Raw genomic sequence first — 26,527 nt, 5'->3', positions numbered from 1 at the left:
TTCATAAATCAACCTTGAAGAACTTAGAGGTGGGATGGGGAGGGGGACCCGACTGATGGAAGTGGGACAGCGATGGGGATGTAAAGTAAGTAAATATATTAGTGTGTGGGGGGGAGGTGCACAAAAAGAAAAACAAAACAAATGGGTTTCTTTGGGAGGAGTTTGGTGTCCATGGAGACTGAGGCTGCACAGCAACGCAAAGCAAGGCCGATGCCAGGATAAGCCTTCCGCAGTCTTAGACTTCATCTACATTCCGAACTCAGAAACACCCATGTCAGAACGCTGACCTATCCTTGGAAGCGAAGAAAACCCACGTTCAAGACAAACGGACTGGACCACACAGAGCCCCAGGCCAGGGTGTGCACCACGTGGCAGCAGAGGAGGGCAAGGTTCACAGCCCAGCTCAACTTCCGTAGGGCTGGCCCCGCCCACAGCGGAAGTATGGGCGGAGTCAGTAGGTTATGCGCGTCCAGTGAACGGAAGTAGCTGTTGGAAACTTTCAGACGCTTTAAATTCCTGCGGGGTGGAGGGCTTAGTTTAGCTGCTGGACGCTGGCTTCTCACTCGCATGGCTGTGGACGTGAAATCTCGAGCGAAGCGCTATGAGAAACTGGACTTCCTCGGAGAGGGACAGGTGAGGCCTTGTGCTGAGTCCGGCCGTGCGGCTGTTCTCGCGCAGGCACAGCCTGTCCAGCGCCGGCTGCTGTCCCTTGTCACCATCCTTGAGTTTCCTCCCTTCTGGAGACGAGGCCTCCAGACCACGTAGCAAGCCGCAGCGAATTCCCTCCAGAACCAGGGTTTCTTTGTTCTTAAGGAAAGGGGGTTGGGGGTGGGGATCCAGAACCAACCACCAGATAAAGATCTTTCAGGATTTTGTTACTGTTTTCCTTTCTAGTTTGCTACTGTCTATAAGGCCAGAGATAAGAACACCAACCAGATCGTCGCCATTAAGAAAGTGAGTTACCTTTTTATGTTGTTTTCTCTCCAGTCTTTGTGTCTCGCTCGCCACATAGCCCTCACCGGCACGGAGTTCGCTATTTAGACCCGGTTGTCGTAGAACTTGCTGCAAGCCTTACCCTTCTGCTCCCTGTTATTTGGGGTTTGGGGGTTTGCAGGCATGCTCCACCACGCCAGACAACTCTTAGACAAAAATGCCTCAGCATTCATAGTTGATTGATGGCTGTCTGTCTGTGAGACAGTCTTGCTATGTAGTCCAGATTGGTCTCCAACTCGTGGAAATCCTCCTGCCTCTGCCTCCTGAGTGCTGGGGATTAGACATGGCTTCATTTTACTACCTGTAGTCACACTCTGATTGTGGGAGTTACACGAACTCTATAGACAATAGAATTTATTAGCGTCTGTGTTTCAAGATGGTACTCGAGCTGAACCAGTTTTTGTTCAAATGATATAAGACAAAACGTTTTGTTCCATAAAAGTTGGTTGTTGACCAAGGAGGCAAGTCTCTTTAGTCCCTTTGAATGGCATGGCTTTTCCAGGCCACAGGTCCATAAGATCTGTTATCTGTACAGAAAGGTTTTCATTGACATTAGCAATACTAATAATAGTGTATTTTCCAAGACGAGTTAAATATTTTTAAAACTTAAATTCATTAACAACACTTCTGACTTAATTTCCTAAGTGCCAAACACTTTTACTCACTCCCCCTACCTGCCCCCCACTTAATCTCCAAATAGCCTGTTAAGTAGGTAAAGGGGTCCTTCTTCACCTTTGAGGTACCTGAGTTAGATGACTTTAAGATCACACAGCTAGCAATGCAGAGGCCTTAGAAGGGAACTGTTGGTTGCTCTTTCTTCCGCTACTGAAAACTATAGCCAGTTCATGATGACTCTGTCGCCTCATATAACCTGGGGTCTGTTGTGGTTGAGCTCCGTATTCCTATGCCACTTGGAATCTGCTGTTTCCTTTGTAGTCTCATAACTCCTGTGAAGTGTGGATGATCATGCTTGCGTCTGGCAGCCTCCCAAGTACTCCTTTTCACTCACTGGATTTCTGCCGTTTGTTTTATTTTAAGGAATTACTTTTGTATCAATGTTTTCAGGTGGGGGCGCTTGTGTGCCACAGCACATGTGTAGGATCCAGGAGAATAGCAGAGCCTGTTCTCTTCCCGCCTTGTAGGTTCCAGGGATTGAGCTCTGGCTTGGTAGCAAGTGCCTTCTCCAAGAAAGTCATCTTGCTGGCCCCTGTTTTATTTTCTCACTTCTCATTTTCTTGTTTTCTAGCTTGTGCTTTGTGATCTACTTCTCTTTTGTCAAATTCTTCATTCTCTTGGCTGGGCGTGGTGGCTACTCCAAAAGCCGAGGCAAGAGAATCAAATGGCAGCATTTCCCAGCACTGGGGAGGTGGAGATAGGCACATCCCAGAGGCTGCCTCCATGCAGTCTATACATGGTGAATGCCTGTGAGAGGCACTTTCTCCCAGAAGCAAGTGGACAGTTTCTGAGGAAGGCCTGCATGCATACCTGCACATGCTCACACACAAACATGCATACCTACATCTACATACGTGCTCTATTAAAGACATACACACATAAAGTTCAGTACTTTCTTGGGCTAAAGAGTAAGTTTCAAGGCTAGCATGGGCAACTTAGTAAGACCCTGTCTCAAAATAGAAAGTAAAAATGAAGCCTGGACTCAGTGGTGGAAGCTGTTGTGGAAAACAAACACCAGAACAACATGGAAACACCAGAAGAAACAACAAAACACCAGAAAAGTTTCATTTTTTCTTGAGACAGAAACTGTAGCCTAGGTTGGCCTGAGTTTTGGTCTGAAACTCACTATGTAGCCCAGGCTGACTTCAGTCTTCCTGTTCCAGCTTCTCAAATGATGGTATATCTGGGGTGAGCTGCTCCCACCCTCCCCTCTTAGCTCTGCTGCTGTCTTTGTCTTTGTTAGTGTTGCCGCACTAACCTTTCTATTCTTTTTTTTTTTTTTTTTTAATTATTTATTATGTGTACATCATACAGCTTTCTGCCTGCTGTACGCCTGCAGACCAGAAGAGGGCACCAGATCTCATTACAGATGGTTGTGAGCCACCGTGCGGTTGTGGGAATTGAACTCAGGACCTCTGGAAGAGCAGTCACTGCTCTTAACCACTGAGCCTCTCTCCAGTCCATAACCTTTCTATTCTTTAAACATGTTAGATTTGTTCTAGTCCCAGGATCATTCTAGTTTCTTTCTTTTGGTTGCCGTGCTTTCTCTCTAGAACTTGGTGTGCTTGAGTTCTATCTCATTCAGATGTCTCCTCCACCTAGAAGTGCCTTTAGTTAGAGCAAGGCAGGTGTTTCCCACTGCTTCCCTGTTTGTAGCTCTTCACTCTGCGTCACCCTCACACCTCTGTCACATTCTGACATCCTCCACAAGAACCTACAAGCATTATACCTGGGCTGTGGCCACCGCATCTGTGTGTGGGCATTTATTTGTTTGTTTATTATGTGCATGGGTGTTTTTGCCTGCATGTGTACCTGTACAGCTATGTGTAGAGGCCACAAGAGTGTTTTATCCCCTGGGACAGGTGTTACAGATGGTTGTGAGCTGTCATGGGCACTGGGAATCAAACCGAGGTCCTCTGGAAGAGCAGTCACTGCTCTCAACCACTGAGCTGATTCACCTGTCCTGACTTAGCTGGGTACAGTGGAGGGGACAGGTCATCTGAGTCTAGCAGTTGAGGCCAGCCTGGAAAAAAACATAGTACAGGCTGATATCCGAATCAAAGAAAACCTTGAATCGACTGATACTATATCTTTTCATATGGTTGACATATTGGATTTTGTAATTGTATGTACAAGTGGGTTTTCTTGCCTGCTTTTAACATTCATTAGGCTTAAGAATTCAGCCTGTCTTTCCTTTTTTCAAAGCCCTTCTGACCTGATTCCAAAGTTACTATGTGGAGGATGACCTTAAACTCCTGCATCTATCTCCCAAGTGATAGGTATCCTATGTCATTATAATGCTTCCTCCTTGAAGGTGACCTAGATATTTTTGCATTTTATTTCAAATTCATTTTTGTGGTTTTAAAAATTACTAATGAAGCAAAGGTTTTTTAATATGCTATATTTTCTCTTGTTTTGGCTTTTCAGTTTCATTGACTGAAATTTATGTCCAAAACATTAGAGTGCTTGGTTTGTGGGTCTTCTCTCTCCCAACTTAGAATCATTTGTATTTGTTCTGTGAACATTTGAGGATTTGGTTCTGTGAGCCTTCCGTTTCCAACACTTGTAATTTCTACTGATACTCACTTGCTAATACCGTCTTTAATTTGACAAGGAATTAAAAAGCCATCAAACTGCTTTTGCATTTACTATAACATGGGCTTCTTAGGTATAGCTAATGTGACTTAGCAGTGAAGAGCAGTAACCAAGGCACAAGTTTGGTTTCCAGAACTCATTTAGTGGTTAACAACTGTTTGTTCCAGGCAATTCAAGATCTTCTGCCCTCTACAGGCACAAGGCATGCATGCAATCCACAGACATAGATGCAGGCAAAACACAAAATAAATACTAGAAGAGCTAAGTTTTCTGTTTCCCAACTTGCTCAGCCAGTCTGCCTTGGGTCACTGTGTGTGTGTGCGCGTGCATGTGCATGTGCATGTGTGTGTGTATGTATGTATGTATGTATGTATGTGTACGCACATGTGTGTGTGTACGCACATGTGCGTGTGCATGTGTGTGCGTGTGTGTATGTATGTATGTGTACGCACGTGTGTGTGTATGTGTGTGTGTGTGTTGTGTCTTGTAGGTGTTTGTGGTCCATACGTGTGGTTGCTCAGGTCTGCCCGTGCACTAGCTGGTGAGACAAGGTATCATCAGTAGAACCAGATGCTTGTTATTGGGGACCCTTCTGTCCCAGTCCTCCAATGATGGGCTTCAGGCATACACAGCCATGGCTGCTGGTCTTTACGTGGGGATTTGATCCAGATTCTTGTGTGCAGAGCCAGTGTTGCTACTGTGTCATTTTCCCAGGACCCCTGTCTCCCTTAATATTTTATGTATGCGTGTGCATGCGTGCCTGCATGAGTAGATATGTAGATTGAACCCAGGGCCTTGAGTATTTTAGGCAATGCTTTATCATTGAGCCACATCCCTATTCTATAGTTTTGTTTTGAATTTTTTAAGTTTTTTAAGTGTATGTGGTTGGACAATGTGGCCATTTCTATTTGTCAATGTTAGAGGACAACTGATGTGTATTAGGGGGAATGGAATGAAGTCTTGGTGTTGTTTTTGAAAAATATTTTAGCTGACATAATATTTTGCTAATGGCAAAATAGTAATCACTTAAATCTAAATGATAAAGGACATCATAGGATTCTATTTTTATTGTGTGTTTAAGTTCTTTGCCATAAAGATTTCATAGTCAGTTTGTCAGTGTCTTATATTTTGAGCTGTAATACGTGGCCTACTTTTAAATAGAAAGTTCTCTTGTAGTATACAGTAATAATTTTCCTAAGGAAGAATAGTTTTGTGGAGGTGACCGTCCTTGTGTAAAGAATGAGGTGTAGTCACTGCTGTCTATAGTTTGTCCTGCTTATTCAGTGTTAACTTTTTATATCTATCACATTTTGTAAGTATGCTTTGTGAAAAATGTAGGATTATAGTATTTTCTGTTTGTTACTTTTTTTCTCCCAACTATATACTACATTGAAGAGAAGAGATTTGGGGTAAATAATTAGCATAACTACAGTTATCTGCTCCATATTTAACTTGCAAAGACGGAAGGACAGCTAATTGTGATTATCACATGCAGTTCTAGAATTTCAGAGGCTGAGATGAGGATTTCAAATTAAGGCGGACCTGGACTACATATTGTAAAACCCTTTCTCAAAAACAAAGCAAAGCAAAACAAACAAGAAATGCCCAAAACACAATCTTAAAATTAAAAAAGGAGCAAGCGCAAGGTCCTGGGTTTGGTCCCCCAGCTCCGAAAAAAAAAAAATTAAAAAGGAATAAGGTGAGCGGTAGTGGTGCACACCTTAAATTTCAGCGCTTGGGAGGCAGAGGCAGGGGGATCTTTGAGTTTGAGGCTAGCCTGGTCTACAGATTGAAATCTAGGACAGCCAGTGCTACACAGAGTCTTCGTTACCCTGTGTCTTAGTTATGGTTTTACTGCTGTGATCAGACACCATGACCAAGGCAACTTTTTTTTAAAAATATTTATTTATATTATATACATGAGTACACTGTAGCTGTCTTCAGACACACCAGAAGGGGACATCAGATCCCATTACAGATGGTTGTGAGCCACCATGTGGTTCCTGGGAATTGAACTCAGGACCTCTGGAAGAGCAGTCAGTGCTCTTAACCGCTGAGCTGTCTCTCCAGCCCCAGCAACTCTTATAAGAACAACATTTAATTGGGCCTGGCTTACAGGTTCAGAGGTTCAGTCCATTAGCATCAAGGCAGGAACATGGTTGCATCCCAGGCAGGCATGGTGCAGGGGGAACTGAGAGTTCCACATATTCATTTGAAGGCTGCTAGTGGAAGACTCACTTCCAGGCAGCTAGGATAAGGGTCTTAAAGCTCAAACTTCACAGTGACACACCTACCCCAACAGAGCCACACCTTCTAATAGTGCCATTCCCTGGGGGGAGCAGTACAAACCATCACACCCTGTCTCACACAAAAGCGGTGGTTGGGGGGCAGGGGAGATATAAAGGAGACAATTATTTTGTGCACATACATGTACCACAGCACTCTGAAGGTCAGAGAGTAACTTGTGGGGATTCTTAATTCCAAATTATGAGCCATCATGTGGTTGCTGAGATTTGAACTCAGGATCTCTGGAAGGGCAGTAAGAGCACATCTCTCCAGCACCCTTCCCTGCTTTATAAGAGTTGAGATATAAAGGAATGTAGCCCCAGTCCCAGCTGTTTTGATTTATTTGATACAGAATCTTGCTCTATAGCTGGGGCTTTGCCTCCCAGGTGTTGAGACTACAGGCATGCACCACCATGTCAGTCCTACTTGTAGCTAAGTAGGACTCTACATATAGATTATACATTAATTTCACACATTCTGAATTTTTGGTTGGTTTTATTTATAAATTATTTATTATTTTGTGTGTATCAGGGTTTTACTTCCATGTATGCCTGCGTACCACTTGTATGCCTGGTGCCATCCAAGGTCAGAAGTGGCATTGGATCCCACTGGAACTGGCAGTTGCAAGCTGCTGTGTGGATGCTGAGAATTGAACCTAGATCCTTGGGAAGCAGTCAGTGTTCTCAACCCCTGATCCATTTCTTCTATCCTCTACACATGGTTAATATATGTGTCTTGGTTTTGTTCTCCCTGTCTCTCCCAGATCAAACTTGGACACAGGTCAGAAGCTAAAGATGGTAAGTATCACATGTAATTTGATCACCCAGGAGATGTTCTGATATGAGGCCTGAGGAGAGTGTCAGGGAGAGTTAATGAGAGTTCAGTAGAGTTATTGCAGTATCTTTAGAGCAGCAGTTCTCAACCTGCGGGTCATGACCTGTTTGGGGTCCCATAACATATTTACATTACAATTCACAACAGTAGCAAAACTACATTTATAAAATATCAACGAAAATAATTTCATGGTTGGGAGTCATTGTAACATGAGAAACTGTATTAAAGGGTCATGGCATCAGGAAGGCTGAGAACCACTGCTCTAGAGAGTAAAGCAAGTCCAGTTAGAAACAACATGTAAGCATTGCAGGAACATTCAGATTGTAAGTGAAGTGGGGCAGTGAGGTTAGTGCTTTGTCTGGATGCCCTCGCTACTGCTTCGGGTGCTGTACATCATTGCTTTTGCATTTCTGGTGTTCTGCTTGCTTTGAAAAATTCAAGGGTACATCTTCCTAGAATAACACAAAGTTCCTGAAAAATGGACACATTAGGAAAAGGTTTACTTCTTATTCTCAAGCCTCTTAGAATATCAGGTCCTGTTTGGCCATCAAGTAATAGTTATTATGAAATGTCATGGGCTGGAGAGATGGCTCAGTGGTTAAGAGCATTGTCTGCTCTTCCAGAGGTCCTGAGTTCAATTCCCAGCAACCACATGGTGGCTCACAACCATCTGTAATGGGATCTAATGCCCTCTTCTGGTGTGTCTGAAGTCAGCTACAGTGAACTCATATAAATATAATAACTAAATCTTAAGGAAAGAAAGGAAGAAAGAACGGAAGAAAGAAAGAAAGGAAGAAAGAACGGAAGAAAGAAAGAAAGAAAGAAAGAAAGAAAGAAATGTCACCATCAGAGAAAGTGCCAGCGCTGTTGTAGTTTGAATTTCGACCATTTGTATTGAAAAAAGCTATCGTTCGTGCTAATTTGCTATTAGCACGCATAGCCTTTCTCTGATGTTTGTAGGACAAGAGAAAAGGCCCTATTACCACATATTTGCTACATGTCTGTCTATGCTATTGTAATAATTTCAGAATGATATGTAGAGACATAAGTACTTTGCCATTTTTCATATACTGTGTTAAGCTACCTTAAAACAATGTGGAAAACACTTTCTCATAAAAATAGTTAAAGTTGCCCTCTGTGTATATGTAAAAAGTTTGAAATTTCATAATTGTTGTTCATTTTTTACATTCTTTTTCTATAGGTATAAATAGGACAGCCTTAAGGGAGATAAAGCTCTTACAGGAACTAAGTCATCCAAATATAATTGGTGTGAGTATGATATAAGCTGTGTGCCCCTTGGGGTCCTCCATCTTCTGATTATGACGGCTATTGGTCAGAGGCTCAGTGTAGTGGATTGATGTAGATAACGTTGCAGACAGTTGAGGATTGATTAGGGTGAAGTGTATTTTCTCTCCCACTTTTGCTGTGAGTGGTGTCTTTAGCATTATACATATAAATGAGGAAAGGAATCAAATGTTTCCATACAGGTTGATTTTGTCAGAAATGGTTTTGAGTCCAACGGTTAAAAGTAGCAGATTGCATTTAAGTTGAGAACCTTTTTGCCTGCATGAGGGCTGGAGTGGATTTCAGTGAAGTTACTGTAATTAGAGTACTAATAGTACTGCAAGTACGTATCCTGTACCTGGCAAGAAGTTTTTTACAAATTTGCTTAGGAAATTTTGTTTGTTTTTGTTTTGTTCAAGACAGGGTTTCTCTGTGTCTCCCTGGCTGTTCTGGAACTCACTCTGTAGACCCAGCTGGCCTCGAACTCAAAGATGTGTTTGCTTCTGCCTCCCACGTGCTGGGACCAAAGAAGTGTGCCACTGTGACAAAAATTTTCTTTTAAACATTGAAACTTTTTTTTCTTTTCTTAAATTTGAGTGTGGCATGCGTGCTTATGTATACATTTTGCCTCTGCATGTGTATTTGGAGGCCTGAGGTTCATATAAAATATCATTTTCTGTTACTTTTCTGTCATATTCACTGAGGCAGAGTCAGTCAAACCCTGCACTCAGTGACAGGGACAGTTTTTTAGCTGATGTGCTCTAGAGAACTTCTGTCTTCCATCCAAGGCTGGAATCGCAGGCACAGCACTCTTCCTGCCTGGCGTGTGCATGATTTCTGAATCTGAACTTTGGTGTAGTCCTTACATTTGGGAGGCAGGGGCTTTTACTCCTGAGCCAACTGGAAACCAAGGTGAAATTTTCTTCTTCCCTTTTTTTTTCTCCAGATTTATTCATTTAATATATATAAGTACATGGTCACTGTCTTAGACACACCAGAAAAGGGCACCAGATCCCATTACAGATGGTTGTGAGCTGCCATGTGGTTGCTGGGAATTGAGCTCAGGACCTCAGGAAGAGCAGTCAGTGCTCTTGACCACTGAGCCATCTCTCTAGTCCTCTTCCTTTATCAAGACAGGGTTTTCCTATTTAGCCTTGGCTGTCCTTGAACTTGCTCTGTAGACCTGGCTGGCTTCGGATGCCGAGATCTTCCTGCCTCTGCCTCCCAAGTGCTGGGATTACAGCCATGCATCACCACTGCCGGAGCTGTGAAATTTTCGTTAATTTATTTGTTCTAATTCTTGGACTTTAGGAAGAGGAGTTTTTAAGTTTTTAGTGAATTTGTTAAGTGGGTTAATGTTTTTGTGCCAAAGAGTACGAATTCTTGTTAACAAATGGGGCAAATGTTGAGTTTAATGAAGGAGTCTCAGTTCACAGGAAATTTCCCACAGTTTAGGAATGTAAGCCAGGCAGTACACGTTTGTGTTACTTATTTATAATCACAGGGGAGGTGGAGGCAGAAGTAGGATTGAGTTGAAGGCCAGCCTGGGCTACATAGCAAGTTCTAGGTCAGCATGATATATAGTGATGTCTTATCTCAAAAATCCAAGGACTGGGGCTGGAGAGATGGCTCAGCGGTTAAGAGCACCGACTGCTCTTCCAGAGGTCCTGAGTTCAATTCCCAGCAACCACATGGTGGCTCACAACCCTCTGTAATGGGATTTGATGCCCTCTTCTGGTGTGTCTGAAGACAGCTACAGTGTACTCATATATAATTTAAAAAAAAAAATCCAAGGACTGGTGGATGTATCTTAGTGGTGGAACACTTGCCTAGCATGCTGAAGGCCCAGGATTTACCGGTAGTGTGTGTGGGAAAAGCAAACATAATTTTTAAAAATTACTCCAACAATAAATTCCAATGTTATTAAATAGGGAGTAACAGTTTGACTTGATTTTTTTTCTTTGCAGCTCCTTGATGCATTTGGACATAAATCGAACATTAGCCTTGTCTTTGATTTTATGGAGACTGACCTAGAGGTAAGATAGGATTCCTGGAGATATCACTCTACTTAGTGGAAGCAAAACCTGCATACTTATTCTGCTTTAAGAAAAGACTGATGCACAAAAAGTTGCTTAATTTTGCAGATCTCGAATTTCTTTCTTTTTTTTTTAAAGATTTATTATGTATAAGTACACTGTATATTGCTGTCTTCAGACACACCAGGAGAGGGCATCAGATCCCATTACGGATGGTTGTGAGCCACCATGTGGTTGCTGGGATTTGAACTCAGGACCTCTGGAAGAACAGACAGTTCTCTTAACCATTGAGCCATCTCTCCAGCCCAGATCTCTAATTTCTTTACATTTAATTGTATTTCTACTAAGAGGTTTAGATTTTATTGACATTTTGCCAAGTTCCTTTTAACTTACTGACATTTTCAGGCACATTAGACCTGACAATTTTATATTCATCCCCATATTATCTATCAAAGGTTAATGTCTTTTAGAAAACCAAGTTTCTCTGTAAAAGTTGCAGGTTTTTTATTAATTAAATCCCCCAAACATTAATAGTTCCAAGTTAAAACTAAAATCCTTATACATTGCTGGTTTGAATCCAAATTTTATACTCACTTTGGAAAGTAGTACAGTTTGTTAAAAAATTAAAGACACATTTACTGTCAGATCAAAGGTAAAAGGGATTTTTATGACTGCATCAAGCAGGCAAAGGAATGCAGCCTTAGTCTAATTACCTCTGTAAGGAAATGCTTGGTCCCCTTTAATTCTACCACACTTGCTTGGGTTTCTTCCTTCCTTCCTTCCCTTCTGTCTTTTTTTTTTTTTTTTAAGATTTATTTATTATGTATACAGCATTCTACCTGCATGTACGCCTGCAGGCCAGAATAGGGCACCAGATCTCATCATAGATGGCTGTGAGCCACCATGTGGTTGCTGGGAACTAAACTCAGGACCTCTGGAAGAGCAGATAGTGCTCGTAACCTCTGAGCCATCTGTCCAGCCCTGTCTTTCTTTTTTTGACACAGGGTTTCTCTGTGTAGCCTTGGCTGCCCTGGAACTCACTCTGTAGGCCAGGCTAGCCTTGAACCCAGAAATCTGCCTGTCTCTGCCTCCCAGGTGCTTTGATTAAAGTTATGTACATCACCACCCAGCGTTACTTGGGTTTCTTGATTGGTAAGTAGGTTTTAGGTCATAGGTCATGTGTCTGGTTTTTGTTTTTTGTTTTTTTTTTTTTTTTTTAATTTTTTTGAAAATTTTATTAGAGGAAATATCTAACAGTTGTCATACACAAATATCGGTTTCTCAAGGACAGAATGACAGATTTATCTGTGTTTGAAGTTCCAGGATAGATAGCAAGAGACACTGTGCTCAAAAATACTTGTAGTATGAAAGGGCCATCATGAGTACAAAGCTGTTACCTTCGGTTTCTACTCACAGTTGACTTAACAATTCTCCGTCCCGACGGAGGGAACAGTGGATGTAGTGTACCAAGTGACTCCAGCCGAGGCCCCTGGTATTTTTGGAGCACACTCAGGGTACAGCAGAGGCAGCTAAGGGAAGGAGTGGGACTTAGCACTCCAGTTCTACAGTACGCTTTGCAGACCTTCGGACTCTTCTTCCTAGACAGAGTACAGTGGGATTCAGGCAAGAGCTAGCACTGCTGACTACTACCCCATTAGTGCAAACTCTAGTTCAGATACTGAAGAATCATGTTGGCCAATTGAGGCAGGTTCTCTTGTAGGCGTTTTAGTGTAAGAAAAACTAGCATGGAGGTGACTCAATTCTGCCAAGGGCAAGGGTTAGTATATTGGAGGTGCCCCGTGTTGCCGGGAAGCGCTCAGTTTCCGGTACAACGCTCTCCTGTGCTTCCGTCACAGCAGTCAACACCTGGCCCTGGCCTGATCCAACTGCTGCAGAAAGCTGCCAGGGGCTAGGGGCTGGGACTGCATAGACTGATGGGGTGGGGGAGCCCGATTCTCAAACAGTGCAGACCGGAGCTGAGGCAGGGGCGATAGCTCTTCCAACCCACCACGGTGAACAAGGGTGGATCTCAGCGGTTCCGAGGGTCAGAAGCTTCAAAGCGCAGTGCTAAGGACTCCACAAGTCTGGAAGGAAGGGCAAGGCGCAGTCTCTGCCGATTTCTCAAACTCCAGAGTCATAGCCGGAGGATTTGATGGCAGGATTTCCTCTGGATCCAGTTCCTTGGGGACAGCGACCAGGATTCCCCCATTTGCTACAGGACTGGTGGTATGCTGTTCCTTTCGTTGTTCTCAAGCGTGGCCTCCGGCTCACTGACAGCGGGGTCTAGGCTCTTGGAGGTGCCAGCCACCTGAAGCCCGCCGCTCAGCCAGCCTGGCAGTACGCAGTAAACTAAGCGAAGCAGCAGAACCCCTTGATGTAGTTCATGGAGTCTAGGATGACCACGTCCTGCAGGCTCTGCTCTGCCGCGACCTGCAGCACAGCATGTAGAGGCTCCCTACACTGTTGAATCCTGCGCTTCTAGCACTGAAGCGTTGTCCACCACATACACCATACGGCCCTCGCCGGTGCCCGACGTAACTCGCGTATGCTGGCTCTTGCCGCTGGACGGCAGCCCACAAACCACGACAAGCGGCATGTTCTCTAGGGGCATCCATGTGTTGGTGCCTTCCATGTGTCGGTTCTTAAGCTGCCTTTTTCCTGCCAAGAGGCTACAGTGTGGAGCTGAGGTAGAGATCAGGAATGAAGTGGTTTCCCAAAGTGTGCACTTGTCAGAAGGGGCAAGTAAAACGACAGATACTTGATACTTCTAAGCCAGAGTTGTAGGACACAGTGTTGCTTTCTCCCCAGACCAATGATACTCTTTTTTTAACCACCTAATTCTGGAAATTCATACAATGCCTTTCAAAGGAGAGTTGGATAATCTCCAATAGACTTGTTGAGGATGAATACATTGATTTTAAATCTTTAAGTTATTTGCTGACATTCACTGGGAACAGTGAACCAGCTGTGTGTTGCCTGTCTACTTTTCAGGTTATCATAAAGGATAACAGTCTCGTGTTGACCCCATCCCACATTAAAGCCTACATGCTGATGACTCTTCAGGGCTTGGAATATTTACATCAGCACTGGATTCTACACAGGGTAAGACCCTAAGGGGTGATCAGTCTGTATTTGAGAGGTCTTGCTTTGTATTCCAGGATGGCTGGAATTTGCCTTGCAGCCCAGTTGGCCTCGAATTCATGATTCTTCTGCTATGGCTCCTGAAGGCCAAAAAGTTACGGGCATGTTTTCCATATCTGACTTTTAATGTTGCTGCTTAAGTTTGATTAAACTGTTTGTCAGTGGTTAGTTAGGGTTTTGTTTTACGTATTTTAAGTGCATTTGTCTGTGTGGGTGAGTGCAAGTGCATGACTGTAGTTGGGTATTGCCACAGTACATTGTGGAAGTCAGATGACAGCTCCCAGAAGTCAGTTCTTTCCTGCTACTTTGTGGGGTTTGTGAATCAAATTAAGGTCATTAAGGGTAACTGCGAATGGCTCTGACTGATGAGCCACCTTGCCAGTCAGTTGGTTGTTTTTGTTTTGACTATAGCACCTTCCCCTGTACCCTAGGCTGGCTCTGTGCTTGTGTAACTACAGGTGCGTGCCATCATGTCCATTTTGATCTCTCGTTGTCTAAGGTCCCCCCACCACCCTTTAGCTTTTAAGAGAACGCAGTCTGTAGACCACACTGGCTCTGCCGCCCAAGTGCTGGGATTAAAGGCGGGCGTTACACCTGGCTTTGTCCTCTGAGTTTTAAAGTTAACTGGTACTGGGCCATAGCTCAATTGGGAAGTGGATGCCCAACATATATGAAGTCCTGTGTTCAGTCCTCAACACATTTGGTAAACCCTTAATCCCAGCACTCTGGGGTAGAGGCAGAAACATTAGAAGTTCAAGGTCATCCTTTTTGATGACTTAGTGGATTCAAAGTCAGACTGGGCTACTCTGTTTCAAATACCTTACTAAGTAAAGCACGCCAACTAAATGTATCCCCGTGTTTTCCTCTAATCCCACTTAATTTTGTCTGTTTTGATAACTGCTTGATACAGGATCTGAAACCAAACAACTTGTTGTTAGATGAGAATGGAGTTCTGAAACTGGCAGATTTTGGCCTGGCCAAATCATTTGGGAGCCCCAATAGGGCTTACACACATCAAGTTGTGACCAGGTAAGAACACACAAACGAGCAGACTTCTCTGAAATACCTTTTCAGAGCTCAGGATCGGGTCACTGTTGTGTGTCCTCAGAGTGCAGCCTTTAGTAGTATGTGCACTTTACCACAGTAAACAGATCTTTCAGAGAAAGTCTAACTCAGTCCTTCCTGCATATTTTTGCGGGGCTAAGTATTGGGTCCTGTAGATTGTTGTCTGTACACAGGTGAGGTCAGGTGACATCTTAGGTAAGGCTGGAGTGTGTGATTGGGCAGTGGAAAAAGAAGGCGGAGCTGAGAGTTTTAGAGGGGACAGAGACACAGACAGGGGAGAGAGGGAGATAAGATGGAATCTATAGGAGAAGAAGACAAACCATATGTCCTAAAGAGCTACAGGTAACTATGGATATCATAGAAGGACAATAGAATAATGTCGGGTACATTTGTCCCGTCTAGGTTTGTAGCTTGTATTATATCAATTGAGTTTTGAGTTCTTTGTGTGGGCATTTTGGGGGTTGAAGATTTTTTCTTTTTTTTTTTTTTTCGGAGCTGGGGACCGAACCCAGGGCCTTGCGCTCGCTAGGCAAGCGCTCTTCCGCTGGGCTAAATCCCCAACCCCTGGGGGTTGAAGATTTACTGTTATAAGTCTCGCTGCTAAATTACAAGCCACTGGAGTTTTCATTTTACTGGGTTATGGGGATTTGCGCAAGCAGCAGCCAGCTTTCTCCCAGCTAGCCATGGGGCGGTTGACCTGGGAAGATATGGGGGGTGGGGTCTGCAGCCCACTATCTCAGGGAAACATGAGGGTGGGTGAAATTGCTTTTTCTTATGATTACACCCTACAGAATTTTGAATTAAAAAAGTTATTGTAAACTGGGCATGATTTTGAGCACCACCAGGCCTGACCTGCATTTGATAATTCCTAAGAATTTAAAGGATCTGAAAAAAAACCCCACAGATTCTTCTATAGGCTATTTTGTCGCCTTCTTCCAAATAAAACTAGAAGTTAACTGGACCTTGGGTTAGAAGTGGAGGGTGTGAGCTCTGGGAAGATCCTGGCAGCAGGTTACCAGAGTGGGTATCATTGATGGAACTGACAGAAATAGAGCGGTGGGGATAAAAAGCCAGGTTTTAAAAGGTCATGGGGCTGTTTTTGGTGGTGTCTCCTCGGCAGCTGACTGAGGAAGCTGAATACCTCTTTCCTGGACACTTGTGGGAAACTTGTTGAAGCTGTGAGAAGCACATGGCCACAGACGTAGCTGTTGATGTTCTGGGTGAAGAGTGGAAGGGTCATGGGGTCCGAATCAGTGATGGGAACAACAGACAAGGTTCTTCCATGAAGCAAGGTGTCTTGACCCATGGCAGAGTGTATCTGCTGTTGATTAAGGGGAGTTCTGACAGACCAAGGAGGACTGGGGAAAGGAAGGGCAAGTCTTTTCATGTTTGCATTGGGGACAGCAATCCGAATGCTCTCTACGTCAGTAGTTATTATTATTTTAAAAAGGGGGGTGGTGGAATGAGCAGAATATTCCTGACTCGAGAAGCACTACTGTGCCTCTGAGGTTGCAGCCCAAAAGAGAACCATTCTCCAAAGATGTCTGCCAATATATATGAAAGGTCTTAAACAAAGAAGGTATAAAAAACGCCTAGGACCAACCAGATACCTGAGACTCAGCGGCTGGATACTCCACGTGTCCTACAGCACAAACATCACAGATTGCTCTGGACCAACAGCACATCAAGAACAGTAAGGAGGAAGCTGCAGAATAGCCAAACTTCTGGTCAAGACAAGGAAGGAAGTCAAAGATGCTAGAAACAGATTGCCAACAGAGTAGCTCTCCTCCCTGTGCCTGCCTCGAGTCTGAGTTCACCCAAAACATCTTTAATTATAACAGATAAATGATCAGACCTTGAAAAAGAAGTGGATAAGAAGAGCTTAGGGGCCAGACGCGGTGTCACACCTGAAATAGTCAATATCTTGAATGTAGAGGCAGGAGGATTCAAGAATCCAGGATGAGCCTTAACTATAGTGATCTTGAGACCAACTGTGTAAGATCCTGTTTGAAAAAGTATATAAAAATAAGTGTAGGGAAGAATGAGAGAGAAAGAATTGGGCACAGGTGGCTTTTAGAGAAGTAACGTATTAGCGTGTTAAGGGCAGTCAAATAGGGAGCAAAGAGTTTATGACAGAAAAGTGGAGAGGGTTTTAGCAATTGCGTTCTTGAGAACTGGAAAGACTAGACTCATGGTGAGTGGTGGGATCTAAGGAATGCAAGGATACTTCATCTTTCAAAAGTTAGGCTTCCTGGGCATGGTGGCCACACCTTTAAAACCAGCACTCGGTAGGCAGAGGCAGGCAGATCTCTGATTTCTGAGGCCACCCTCAGAAATCACCCTACAGAGTTCCAGGGAAGCCGGGGACACACAGAGAAACCTCTAAAAGTATCTTTTATTCATGTGATGTAGTTGCTGTCTCTGGAGGCTTATTGTCTCCGTGTGCTAAGCTAGGCCTAGTCCTGGGAGCGTCTAGCTTCTGTACAATCTTATCTAGGCCTCTGAGACTTGCCGCTGAAAGAGCTCACCCCTTCCTAGTTCTTATTACTGGCTGACTGATTCAACTCAGCTGTTCTGGTTCATGCTCCTCCTCAAGCTGACTGATTCAATCTGACTTCTGTCTTGGCCTCAGACTAACTCTGGCAGTCTCTTCTAATATCCTGGCCCCTTATTCTCTGGCTTGTTCTGTTCACCTGTATCTAGCTTGTTCTTGCTACAACTTGTCTCTACCACTGTCCCAGTAAAACTGCTTCCTCTCCTCTCTTCCTCTCTCTCTACTGCTCTCTTAAGTAACTTCCCTTTCTTCTTGTAAGAGTTGGGCATATCTTGTTCTGTCAAATCTCTCTGATGCATCTTTCTGTCTGCCTTTCAGTTAGCACCTTTCAAACATGGGTGCTTCCTTTTACCAACTAACTTTGCCCTCATTGTTTGGGATTAAAGGTGTGTGCTAAGGCTGAGTCACACCACAACTAGAAATAATTTTTCCTAGTAAACAACACAAGCTTGGGGTTTCCAGTGTCACTGTGATCCACAGAAACGCTGTCTTGAAATACAAATTGGGTTGTCATCTGACTCTTTCTTATTGTCCTCAGGTGGTACCGGGCCCCCGAGTTACTGTTTGGAGCTAGGATGTATGGTGTGGGAGTGGACATGTGGGCTGTTGGGTGTATCTTAGCAGAATTGCTTCTAAGGGTGAGTCCTAAGTCCATGTACATCTTTTAAGTATTGTTGATATAGTTCTTATAATTGTCTAGGAGTCTTTTTTTTTTTTTTATCATAAGCCCTATAGCAAAAAAGATTGACAAGCAGAGTCAAGTTTGTTAAATAAAAGTTTCAACAGATGCATGTGGGAGGCTGAAGCAGGAGGACCACTGAGTTCAAGAGTACGTAGTAAAACTGTATCTCATAAAACAGAGACAGCCTTCGCAGAAGCAGCCTTCGCTTCTTGGGAGGAAGAAGCAGAACATGGTTCTAATAAAATGCCCGAGGAGTCCTGTTGAGGTAGTTGGGTTATTTAGGCTCACAGCCTGAGGTATATCCTCATGACAGAGAAGCCATGGCAACAGGAGCTTGAGGCCCTGTGATGTCACATCCCGTCCGCAGTCAGGGAGCAGAGGGCAGTGCTGGTGCACTGCTCACTTTTGTTTAGTCCAGGGTCTCAGCCCCTATAATGGTTCCTCCATAGTAGGGTGCATCTTCTCTCTTTAAGTACCACAGTTTAGAAACTGCCTAACAGTTATGCTCAGAGGTTTGTTTCCATGGTGATTGACACTAAGTCTCATCAGGCTGACAAGATTAAGCATCACAGAGGCTGGAGAGGTAACTAACTCAGTTATAAAGTGCTTTCTGCACAAGCAGGAGACAGTTCTGAATTCTCTCTGGTAGACCTTGTACCAACTGTGGGTCCCGTTAGAAAAGAAACCACACATCGTTTGTTCAGGAACATTTAAGAATAATGCAAGGTGTGGTGGCTTACACCTGTACTCCTAGCTAGCACTTGGGACACTGAAGCAGAGAGAGTCACCTAGGATTGGAAGTTTGCCTGTGTTACAGAGTAAGACTGTTGCACCTACTCCCCACTGTCTTTCCACACTCAGCTGTGGTGGCTTGGGAATAGGAAGGACTGGTGCCTAAAAGTAAGCAGCAGTCACCACTGCCCACCACTCAGGCCAGCCAGGGCTGGAACCTGAAGGTGGAGGTCTCTTCAGTAACTTGGCAAAAGTCTGCTTTTGAGGGTCTGGGCTGCTGCCTCAGCACTTAAGAGGACCCAGGTTCGAATCCCAACACCTGGTACATGGGAACCACTGTAACTCCACATGTGGGGACTTTGATACCCTCTTCCTTCCAAGCTAGAGGATGGCACAAACATGGAGCACAGGTACACATGTAAGCGGATGCTCTTACATATGAAGTAATAAAATAATAAAATTAATTTTAAAGCTCTACTGTTTGGAGTATGTTAGAAATCTCCCCTGGGTACTGAGGGAAACTCTTGAAAAGTGTGTGCCTGGACCTTCTAAAAACCGCACAGATAGGCTGGACAGATGGCTCAGCGGTTAAGAGCACTGACTGTGGGGTTGGGGATTTAGCTCAGTGGTAGAGCGCTTGCCTAGCAAACGCAAGGCCCTGGGCTCGGTCCCCAGCTCCGAAAAAAAGAAAAAGAAAAAAAAAAAAAAAAAAGAGCACTGACTGCTCTTCCAGAGGTCCTGAGTTCAATTCCCAGCAACCACATGGTGGTGCACAACCATCTGTAATGGGATCTGGTGCCCTCTTCTGGTGTGTCTGCAGACAGCTACAGTTACTTATATGCATAAAATAAATAAATAAACCTTTAAAAAAAAACACACAGATAATACTTTTTATAGAGAAGGCAGAAGGGGATTTTGGAATGGAAAAGCAGTGAGTTGAGAGTGGAAATCAGTGTTTTAACAGCTGTTAGGGTTGTTTGTGGGTGTAAGCTCTCTCAAGCTCTGTTGGAGTAAGTTTTAATGGTCCCAGAGTTTAGGGATTTTTATTATAGCATTTTTTTTAAATGTAACCACTTTCACTAACAACCTTGAAATGTTTGTTTTTTATTTTCAGGTTCCTTTTTTGCCTGGAGATTCAGACCTTGATCAGCTAACAAGAATATTTGAAACTCTGGGTACACCAACCGAAGAACAGTGGCCTGTAAGCCTTTATGCATTCACTTTGAAATGCACTTATATTCTGTGGTGTTATTTTGTTATGTCTGAGTGCAGCCGTATGTGCACTGAAGAAGCTACTTAATTAACTTTGCAGTGCTAGAGATTAAGCCAAGACCTTTTTCCTTTGCTGGACAAGGGCTCTGCCAGTGAACTAACTTAGAAACTGTGGTGGCACATACTTTTAACTGGGAGGCAGGACAGTCTCTGAATTTGAGGCTAGCCTGGTTAGCATAGTGAGTTCCAGGCCAGCCTGAGCTATGTTATGTACCGACATCCTAGCTCAAAAGGGTAAATAAGTAAATAAAAGCAAGTTCTCCTCATTACTGTAGATAACAGGGGAAATATAGAAAGGAGCATTAAACCGTGGCCTTCATCCATCAGCTCATGTATGTACAGTCCTTTCCAACCCCAGTGTCTGTCCTGGGCTAGTCACTGCCCTCAGGTGATGGGAAGCTGTCTGTCTGTGGTGTGCACTCCATTTTCTGTCTTTCGGATGTAGCTCAGGGGAAGAGTGGTGCTTGCTTTAAAGAGCTCGGTGCCCCTGGCTCAGGAAAGCACTGAAAGAACAGCACCACAGGATTCTTCTTTGATCTTTTGTGTCCAGCAGCTTCAAGGGTTTTCTGTTTTTGTTTTTTCCTCCAAGACACCATCACCCCCAAGACACCATCACCCCCAAGACACCATCACCCCCAAGACACCATCACCCCCACGACACCATCACCCCCAAGACACCATCACCCCCAAGACACCATCACCCGGACACCATCACCCCCAAGACACCATCACCCGGCTTTTTCTTTTTAACTTAATTGAGGCAGGTTTTGCTATGTAGCACTGGCTTGCCTGGGACCTCCTACGGATACCTTGTATTACTACAGAGATCCATCCACCTCTGGTTCTCCAGTGCTGGGATTAAAATTGCCACTGTGCTGGGCTAGCCATTTTTTTAATGACTGAAAATATATTCTCTCTCTCTCTCTCTCTCTCTCTCTCTCTCTCTCTCTCTCTCTCTCTCTCTCTCTCTTGGTTTTTTATTTGTTTGAGACAGGGTTTCTCTCCGTACCTAGTTGTCCTGAACTCTTTGTGTAGACTAGGCTGGCCTTGACCAGGTCGGCCTTGAACTCAGACTTGCCTGCCTCTGCTTTCAGTGCTGGGATTAAAGGTGTGAGCCACCAACAACAACTGAAGAATACTCTCATTTATGGACATTTATGTTAATTAACTAATACCTAGATTAATTAACTACTAGATAATTAACTAATTAATACCTAGATAAGTATGTATGTTTATTAGATCATATGCAATTATTTCTGTTTTTATGAGCACTTTATCCCAGCAACCAGGTATGATAATATATCTCCCTAGTCCCAGCTATTAAGAAAAGGAGACAAGAGGACTGCTTGGGCTCAAGAGTTTTAAGTGTGCTGGGCACAACACATCTCTTTTTCAAAACTAGGTTACTAATCTGTTATCAGTCTGTATGGAGGCACAAGCCTTTTGATCCTAGCAGTCAGGCATAGGTAGGAGGATCTCTGTGAGTTTGAGGCCAGCCTCATCTACATCACAAACTACAGGACAGCCAGGACTACATAAAGAGACTGGGGGATTAGGGGGGGCGGGGGGGGGACTTAAGCCAGCAGCAGGCCGTTCTTCAGTGACAAGTTCTTGAGAGGACCAAGGGATGAAACAAAGAAGATGGGAGAGTTTGGGGTCAGGAGGTCTTGCACAAGCTGATGATTCATGCTAGCATTTCAGCATCTTACCTACAGTTTGCAGGGGCAAATGGGACAGAGTCAGAGTCATAACAGATTAGCAGGAGACCCATGGGGCAACGATGCACAAATAGAACTTAGGAATCTCAGGTGTCTCCTGGACCAGGTGCTCAGGAGCCAGTTTCTTTGGGGGTTAAAGTCGGGTTCCTAGAGCCCTTAACTCCCTCAAGCCCAGGCTCCAGCCCCAGAATTGAGTCTGTCCCACAGCAAGGATGCAGAACTCTCTCTGTCTTTTCATCTGGGCCTCTGAGAAAGCCTTGGGTTGGCTTGGCTTTCAACAACAACAACCTGTTACTATTTACCCAGATTTTTTTTTTTTAAAGATTTATTCATTTATTATATATAAGTACACTGAAGCTGTCTTCAGAAGAGTAGTCCGGTGCTCTTAACCGCTGAGCCATCTCTCCAGCCCCCTTACTTAGATTCTTAAAGTTGAGAAGCTTTTGGCTTTTTATTCCCATTGTAGTCCCAAGCTCTGAGGAGCAAATAAATGTGAAGAAAATGAATTCTGGGGCCTGTAGACATGTCTTAGTAGTTAGGAGTACTTACTGCTCAAGCATGAGGGCCTGAATTCCAATATTCAGCAACCTTAGAAAAAAAGAGAGAAAAAAAAGTACAGCATGCCTTGACCCCACTGCCGTGGGCACAGCCCTGTGGGCACAGGCAAGGAGACTTGCTGGTTGGCTAGTGTTATAGCCTAACTCTAGATTCAGTCAGATAGCACAGGCATATAAACACCACACGAGTTCTTGCATCCCTCTCTCACCAAAAAATGAAGAAGAAAGGTGGACACTTTAAGCAGAATTTTTATCATCTTGTTAAAACTATAACAAAAATATCCAAAGCTAAAGTTAATATCTAAGGAATGTCTTTTATATCGTTTCTCAATTTCCTAAATGAACGTTTTGGTTTTGGTTTATTTGGGGTTTGGTTTTCTAGTTTGTCTGTTTGATTAGGGCCTGCAGCTTCCTGTGTGGTCTTTGCAGTGGTGGGATTATGGAGGGCATTACCTTGCCTATCCCGAGCTGTACTTTCGTGCTTGGTGTCCACATGCTGCAGCACTGTTTGTTGGAAAGGCTTGGCAGAACTCCTTCATGCCTTTCTAGAACTGTGCTTGGCAGATACTTGTGGATCTTGGGTTCGCTGTGTACTCCACTGATCCCCCTGTCTCTCCATCACTAGCACACAGTATGAATTAAAGTTGCTCTGTTGGGTCTTAAAATATGTACATGTAAGAACTAACACTAGTTTCTTTTCCAAATTTTTTCAACTAACTAGACTTTTACCTCTGTGTATAAAATTCAGATTAACTTGTTTACATGTGTAAAATGTCAGGATTTTAACCCTGTTTTTTGGAGAATCCATTCTTTCTTGTATTCACATGTTTGTTGTGGGTCTGTAGCGCTATGATTTTAAGATACATTTATGCTATGTCTTCTACTCTTTACATATTACCAGTTCTAATTTGTTTTTCTCTATGAGTAGTTTTCTTAGGATTTTCTACACAGACTATCTTAACAGGCCACATTTTGTTGCTTTCTTCCATTTCTGTGTCTTTGGATACGTTACTTAAATTTGAATCCTACTTGTCTTTCAGGACATGTGTAGTCTTCCAGATTACGTGACGTTCAAGAGTTTCCCTGGCATCCCCCTGCAGCACATCTTCATTGCAGCTGGAGACGACCTGCTTGAGCTCATACAAGGCTTGTTCTTATTCAACCCATGTACTAGAATTACAGCTTCACAGGTACTCAGCAGCATTAATAAAACAAACTCAGGTTTCTAAAGTTTTTAAAATCCTTAAATACCAGGGCGAGAGGTCTATCTTTGGTGTGTGTGTGTGTGTCCTTTCCCGAAGCTATAGACAGTGTCTGGCTGATAGGAAGTCTTGTTATGCAAACATCACATAAGAGTTTACACTTGTTAGAGGTGTATGTGTTCTCACGCCACTGACAGATTTCAGATGGATTGTTTTAATTATGTGTATGGATGTTTTGGCAGCATGTATGTTTATACACCATGTATGTACCATAAAGGCCAGAAGAAGGCATCAGATCCCCTGACTCAGACTTACAGACGGTTGAAGGGCGGATGCTGGGAACCAAACATAGGTCCTGTGGAGGAGCAGCCATTGCTCCTAACTGCTGAGCAATCTTTCCAGCCTGCTTCATTTGAACTCTTTATTTTTGAGTCAGGACCAAGTTGGCCTTGACTTCAGTATGACATAGTTGGAAATGGTAACTACTTACTTCTTTCTTCCTTTTGAGGGGGAGGGGGAGTTGAGGCAGGGTCTCTCTCTCTGTCGTCCTGGCTGTCCTTGAAGTCACTCTATAGACCAGGCTGTCCTGCCTCTGCCAAGGTGTGACACCCCCTCTCCCTGCAGTTTGTCAGGTTTGGGTTTTTGTAAATTTTTTGTTTGGTTTGGTTTTGCTTTTGGGGTTTATTTGTTTGGTTGGTTTTTAGAGACAGTGTTTGTTTCTCCATGTAGCCCTGGCTGTCCTAGAACTCACTTTGTAGACAGGCTGGCCTCAAACTCACAGATCCACCTTCCTGTGCCTTCTAAATACTTGAGATTAATACTTCATTTTGTTTTTGTTTATTTGTTTTTGAGAGAAAGTATGAAGATGGGTGGGCGCAGAGGAACTGGGAGGAGTTGGGAAAGGGGGGGAATATAATCAAAATATTATACTTCAAAACATTTTATAAATAAGAGTACCTGATCTTCTTGACTGTTGGAGAGAGTCTAGAATAAATAAATCACTGTGGCTGTTAACAGTACTGGCATATTATAAATAGGTATTAGTTGACAAACTTGTCATTTGAGAGGAAACCACTTTTATATAAAACTGTAAATTCTAGAACATTATACTCTAGTGATTAAAGCAACCTTGGATTGGCCCAAACAAGTTTTTACCATTCACAGTAGATTATTGTTTTGTAATTTATTGGTTCCAGTTTGGGCTTTGTGGTTGTACAAATGTTAGAAGGGAGTATGCCACTCCTATCCTCCAACCCCACCCCACCCCCCAACAGTATCAGCCAGTTGCAGGATACTGGGTGTTTATTTATGTATTGTATCCAAATACTTGATGCTAATTTTTTGTTTGGTGCTATAAGAGCATTTGCATCCTATTTTTAATGCTGTCAACAATTTGGGACTAGATTTTCCTACTCACAGTACAAACATTTAAAGCACTCCTTTTGAGCTGGGCATGGTGGTACATGGCTATGTACCCAGCACTCAGAGACAAGTTGGAGGAAGACAGCTACAAGTTACAGACCAGCCAGTGCCCCACAGTGACGCCTTGTCTCAAAATAGGACAAAAGAATAAGACCTTGCTTTCTTTTCTTTGAAAAGGCGTTGAAGACCAAGTACTTCAGTAATCGTCCAGGGCCAACACCTGGATGCCAGCTTCCAAGACCAAACTGTCCAGTGGAAGCATTAAAGGAACAGTCAAATCCAACCATGGCAACAAAACGGAAAAGAGCGGAGGCCTTAGAACAAGGTAACAGTCTCCATTGGTAAATGACAAACAGAAAGGAGATGACATCAGAAAGCTCTATAGCTCATTATCGCTGGCACTGGAAGCCAGTTAGGAAAGAGCTGTGCAGTTGTTTACATAGGAAATAGAATGTGCTCCTCTTCTCTTCAGCCAAGGACACTTGAGGCACTTTGAGTATGCCTGAGAGTTCTAAGAGCTGTCCTTGATGTGTGCCTTCTATCCCGCACCTCTGCCAACCCGTTTATTTTATTTTTTTTAAATACACTTTTGTGTGGCTGTGTGTGAATATATGCTATATATGTGTGGAGGCCAGAGAGGGCTTCATTCAGTCTGGAGCTGGCACTGCAGGTGGCTGTCAGGTCCATTTGTCCAGGAACCAAACTTGGCTTCTCTGGAAGAGCAGAAGTCCTCTTCATTACTGAGCCAACTTTGTAGCCCTCCCCCCACACGCATCCCCATCCCCTTGGATACAGGTTCTCACTGTATGTCCCCGACTGGCCTGGAACTCACTAGTTAGATGGATCTGGCCTTTTTGAACTTGGCCTTTTTGAACTTTGCCTCCTGAATGCTAGAGTTAAACATATATTCAGCACGTGCAGTTGGTTTTGTTTTTAACTTCGTTATTTTTTAAATTTTTTTGTCATCTATTTTTATATGTATGGGTATTTTATTTATATATATGTCTGTACCACATTTGTGCAGTCCCTGTGAAGGTCAGAGAGGGCATCAGATTCCTGGGACTGAAGTTACAGATGCTTCATGCTACTGTGTGGTTGTTGAACCCAGGTTCTCTGGGAGAGCAATGAGTGCTCTTAACCTCTGAGCCAGTTCTCCTGCCCTCTATGCTGCGGTTCTTACTCTGTGTTAATGTTTAGCAGTGCCTGTAAATCAGAGAATGTGCTGGAGTACAGTGAGTGAACAACCTTTTTGTTTTACTTTCAGGAATATTGCCCAAGAAGCTAATTTTTTAGTTGCAGCGAACAATGGACAGTTTCACTGCTGAAAGAAATGATCCAAAGGCAAATAATGGAAAAAATAGGGAATATTAAATGCTATATAAGAACTTGTAAATACTCTACAGATGTAAAATATGTAAAGCTATGGGTTATTTTTATTAAATGTATTTTAAAATAAAATATTTGTGATTTATGATTAGA

At 43.5% G+C, this 26,527-nt stretch overlaps 1 protein-coding gene across 1 annotated transcript; it reads left to right on the top strand.

Annotated features, from left to right (window-relative positions):
* The first annotated feature begins 443 nt into the window (after nucleotides 1–443).
* On the top strand, nucleotides 444–26,527 carry Cdk7 (cyclin dependent kinase 7). The gene is made up of 12 exons (XM_032898741.1): nucleotides 444–633; nucleotides 895–954; nucleotides 7,313–7,346; nucleotides 8,585–8,652; nucleotides 10,635–10,703; nucleotides 13,695–13,805; nucleotides 14,755–14,873; nucleotides 18,002–18,101; nucleotides 19,992–20,078; nucleotides 23,465–23,614; nucleotides 25,226–25,373; nucleotides 26,313–26,527. The coding sequence occupies exons 1-12, from the start codon at nucleotides 568–570 to the stop codon at nucleotides 26,339–26,341; spliced, it is 1,041 nt and encodes a 346-aa protein (XP_032754632.1). The 5' UTR covers nucleotides 444–567; the 3' UTR covers nucleotides 26,342–26,527.

This window comes from Rattus rattus, chromosome 3 (assembly GCF_011064425.1).
Source record: "Rattus rattus isolate New Zealand chromosome 3, Rrattus_CSIRO_v1, whole genome shotgun sequence".
Taxonomy (NCBI): Eukaryota; Metazoa; Chordata; class Mammalia; order Rodentia; family Muridae; genus Rattus; species Rattus rattus.
The sequence above is the reverse complement of the archived record's forward strand: the minus strand, read 5'-3'. Positions and strand labels throughout refer to the sequence as shown.

What these genes read in the sequence shown, in the direction of transcription:
- Cdk7 (XM_032898741.1), top strand. Translation starts at nt 568, where the DNA reads ATGGCTGTGGACGTGAAATCTCGAGCGAAGCGCTATGAGAAACTGGAC. An exon ending in TTATGGAGACTGACCTAGAG is followed by an intron (nt 10,704 to 13,694) that starts GTAAGATAGGAT and finishes TCTACTTTTCAG; the next exon opens with GTTATCATAAAGGATAACAG. An exon ending in AGCACTGGATTCTACACAGG is followed by an intron (nt 13,806 to 14,754) that starts GTAAGACCCTAA and finishes TGCTTGATACAG; the next exon opens with GATCTGAAACCAAACAACTT.